The sequence below is a fragment of the Spea bombifrons genome, chromosome 7, assembly GCF_027358695.1.
Source record: "Spea bombifrons isolate aSpeBom1 chromosome 7, aSpeBom1.2.pri, whole genome shotgun sequence".
NCBI classification, from domain to species: Eukaryota; Metazoa; Chordata; class Amphibia; order Anura; family Pelobatidae; genus Spea; species Spea bombifrons.
Genome location: NC_071093.1, coordinates 10,394,511 through 10,399,005, shown reverse-complemented (window position 1 = coordinate 10,399,005; position 4,495 = coordinate 10,394,511). Strand labels below are relative to the sequence as shown.

The window sequence follows — 4,495 nt, the reverse complement described above, 5'->3', positions numbered from 1 at the left end:
TCCCATCTTTTAACCCCTTAAGGACAATGGGCGGTCCCCAAACCCATTGAAAACAATGCATTTTGAGCCTTTGTCATTAAGGGGTTAAATCCCAAATAAACTATACAGTATTTTCAAATTTAATTGTCTTTCTATCTTCTTTAACGCCGTTTTAACAACAACACCATTCAAGACCATAACGCAGATATATATATAAGCCAATGCAGAGCAAATAAATGACAACTTATTCCACTAATTATAAAAGATTCTACACAAAGAACTACCCCAAACCCCAGCATTGTTTCACAGCAGTTATAATCCTGATTTGGGGCGGAAAAAAATATTTTTATGCTCATTTAATTTAACATCTGCCTTGTTTATTAGAATGATAATACTATTTATAATATCATTGGTTCAACCTTATCACTTGATATATTAAACTGTATTATTTTTTTTTTAATTGGGACACTTTGCCATCTAAGAATAGTATTAAATCATAAATATTTATTTGACTTAGCCAAAGAGTGAATCCCATTTCAGGTTTTAATGAAAATATACCAGTTATAAATGATGACCGGTTAACAAATACTGAAATGAATGACTCATTTAAATGGTACAATGTCATCACAATGTTGTTGCTGAAGCCAAGCTTGTTTTGTGATGTCAAAATTATATAAAGTAGCAAAAGTGGAAAAACATTGTAAAAATGTTAAGCGAATGCTACTCGTCACACCAAGCTATCCCCCACCTGTTCGAAATGACATATATTATCCGGTTATCTAAAATGATTAACATCTGAGATGTTTCTTGCTTGACATATCGTTCCAAATCCTGTGCATTTCTTCAGGACCTATCTGGTGGACGGTAATCACGCGGCGATATCGGCACAGACTATACGCCATTTTCCAGTGATTAAAGCCACTGTTTTGAAATGGGTGGATTCCAAGTTTCCTCAAGCAGAGTCCCACATACACATCTTCAAGATGCAAAAGCCTGGTATGAAGTGAAGTTTTGTAAATGAGCTCTGCAACATCAGCAGAAAAAATGTAGCCAGTTCCCGAACAAAATGGCGGATAATTACTATCCGGGTACAAGTCTCTTGGCATGTACCATTTGCTGCGTACATCCCTTATAGGTCCACCATTGATCACGTAGCCAGTGAAATATCTTCTTCTAGGCTTTGTGGTTGGTTTCAGGAGCTTATAAATGAGGTTGTCCATATTTACAAAAATATCACTGTCTGTTTTCATAACATACTTGGCTTTCGAGCAAAATGTGGCCACCCACTTCATACCCATTAATGTTTTGAGAGTCAGATTATGATAGGAGTCGATGAAGTCCTCTACAACAATGTCATGAAAAATCTGACTTTCTTGTTCAACCATCTGATTTAAAACAGGATCTAAGTTTTTGCCCAAGAGAAACAACGTAACAATCTTAATTCCTTTAAAGTTGCTCTCATTACCCCATGTTTCCCGAATAGCTTGTCTTGCATCAAATTCCTTATGGGTTGTGCTTATAAGAATGACCAAGAAAGGACTGCCATTATTTTCACATTTGTCAGGTTCATTTATGATAAACTCAAAAGAATGCGGGTTTATTGGTCGCGTTCTAATATTGCCGAAAGAAACATTTTTCTGAGATATTATTACGTTGCCAACTCTGTGACCCGAGTAAGAGGAAGTCGGTCGAGTTACACTTAGGTACCACAGAGCACTTGCCCAACACACAACTGTCAAAATATATAAACATGAGACTTTTGATGCCATAATGTCTTCAATCCTCTAGGCAAAATGTTTTGTAAGTAGTTGTCTTATCTTCGTCATTTCTTTGTCCAGGAAAGGCAACATAGTAGCACAAAAGAAAGTGTCACAGGTACTCAGAGTAATTCCAATACTGATTAATTTTCATTTATTTGCAGTTTTGGTCATTCCATTGCTCGTAGCAGATTTATTCCCTGTTAAACATAAAAAAAAACAATTAGAATAAATATAGTGATAGAAAAATAACATTTTACTTTTTTTTCTTTACTGGTTTTCATGGCATTTGCTTTTTATATTCCAAAAAAAAACTAATATAATATATTTCTTGATTGAAATGAAAATATAAAATTGAATATTTTTTACGAGATATATTTTCTTAATTAGGTAGTCAAGAATTACCATTTTGTTTATGCACTATAATAATACATGATAAACTGCAGTAATTGGAGGTCCTCCCATGGTTCATTTGGGAAACATTTTTTGTAATTATCAGCTTGGTCCAAATAATTTGAGTTTAAGAACAAAACGTTTCAAGTGAGCCATACCAGGGACCGTCCTCTATGCCCAAATGAAAAACTGATTTATGAGAAATTGGTGTCACTTGTCAAGAGATTCGTTTCTTTCTTACGCAATGGAAATAGGGCTTTTATAACAAAGCAAGTTAATAGCTAATATAGGCTAATGCAATCTGGAAACAAATTAGTTTTCTGGAAAAGAGATAATGTGCAAAGCATAGATATTGTCACCTTGCAACCTTATATGTAAGCTATAATTTTGTTGTTGCTCAAAAATGTGAACAGCCTGGAAATTTTGGGATTTACTGCACACTAGTTTTATCTAAATGCGTGCTATACATTATTTTATTTAATTCTCGATAGAGTAAAACCTTCCTTAATTATAAAAAAGGGTGTTAATATCATAACAGATTATATGGGATTATAATCCAATATGCGATACTAAATATACATTTAACCATTAGCTTTTACTAACGTAAAGGATTTTGCGAAGAGATGTATTGTTCCCATCGTGGTTGGACCATCCCGGGTCACAATATATAGAAGAGAAGTTTTAAGCTCTGAATCAGAAACATTTCATATATATATATATATATATATATATATATATATATATATATATATATATATAACTCACTTTTACTTAATAATAATGTTCACAAATTATTATAGTACCTTTCTTTCAAACACATGAACAAGCATTTGTTTCAAATAACTTGTATTTAGTTCACATCGTTCACTTTTATTGAAATAAAAGCAGGACAACAATTTAATTCATTGTATTGTTCTTCTTTCTTCTTTTTCTTCTTGCTTCTTCTTCCATTTATTTATACATACGTTTATTTGAATGTAAAAATACTTTTAGGGCAGAGCCCAATCTTTTAATATGTTTATATTTTATAATAAAGATCTCAGGTTATCTGAATCCAGGTATTAAAATGTTTAACAAAAAAAAAATATCATATTTAACCAATAATAGTTTATAAATAACAGAAAAAAATACATGAGATATTTCTCAAGTGCGACACTTCGAACTTCTTGGATACAGTCAGATTTATGTTTTGGGTACATCCTTATTTAATATTTTAATTTAACTCACTGCTAAGAGCAGACGATATTTTAATTTAAATTCTCCTTCAAGTATCATTGTGACATTAGATATAGATCAGTGCTTTTTTATTTCTACTTGACTCAGTTTCATAATGGACTCCACGATGACTCCCAGCTAGAGACAATACATAGAAGTCATCCATCACTATAAGTCATAAAGACTACACAAGCTCTACTATTCTCCCTTTAATTAATTCTAATTAAAATTGAGACGGGGCGTTCTACAGTATTTGAATAATAATATCCAATGTGTCAATAATTTTGTTCACTGAATAAACAGGAGTTTTTATTTAACTCATTCTTATTTTAAGACCAGTCAAAATTGGCCAGTGATGAGCTAATGTCTGCTACAGCCCCATTTTACAATTTTTCATCTTCTTCACTATAAATCAGAAGAGCAGAAGAACCAAAACATATAAATCAAATGACAGCTCCAACACAAGAATCCTACATTCTAGTTATTTTTTATTGGCCTCATGTTGCAAGTTGCCATGTGATCTGGAACAACATCCATAAAGAATTATAAATAAATAGAGTATGCATTTGGAAAAAAAAACTAAAACACATGAGTACATCGTACTCTTCTAGACATAGCAAAGGTAATGATAATATAGAAGCTTAGATAATATAGAGCGTGATGGGACTAGTAAGTGTTTCCTCCTTTGCATAACACGGCTGTATAGTAGCATCCCCATCCCAAGAGAAATGAGTTACTTTTGGGGATGTGTGAATGACACTATTTTCACAATTACCCTTGAGCCTGTTGGTAGAAAATTTACATTAGTTTCATTTTGAACACCTTAGTAACCATGCTTGGTCCCCATTATACCCCCTTAGTCAAACTTTTCTAATCCCCCCCCCACAGCTCTTAACCAGCCATCCTACACTTGGTGTCCAGTTGAGTGAGCAATGGGCATACCTGGGAACTCTCCAGAGTTGACCCAGAGAACTCCAGGAGAAACACAGATTCTCCGTGTCAACACCTGAATCCACATCCAAAAAATGGGAAAAGATAAAACTGTTACATGAAATTGCTGTTTCATGTAGCATTCACTTGTTATTGAATTAGCTTGTAACAACATAGAGATTTGTGAAGGTTTCCTTTCCATTATCAATGTAACCTTCCAA

The 4,495-nt window shown here is 33.3% G+C and overlaps 1 protein-coding gene across 1 annotated transcript; it reads right to left on the bottom strand.

Annotated features, from left to right (window-relative positions):
• Positions 1–471: 471 nt before the first annotated feature.
• B3GALT1 (beta-1,3-galactosyltransferase 1) lies at positions 472–1,930 on the bottom strand. Its single transcript, XM_053471374.1, has one exon. It carries the CDS (start codon positions 1,746–1,748, stop codon positions 768–770), a length of 981 nt encoding a protein of 326 aa, XP_053327349.1. The 5' UTR covers positions 1,749–1,930; the 3' UTR covers positions 472–767.
• Positions 1,931–4,495: the final 2,565 nt, after the last annotated feature.

Coding starts and splice junctions, on each gene's coding strand:
- B3GALT1 (XM_053471374.1), bottom strand. CDS start 1,748: ATGGCATCAAAAGTCTCATGTTTATATATTTTGACAGTTGTGTGTTGG.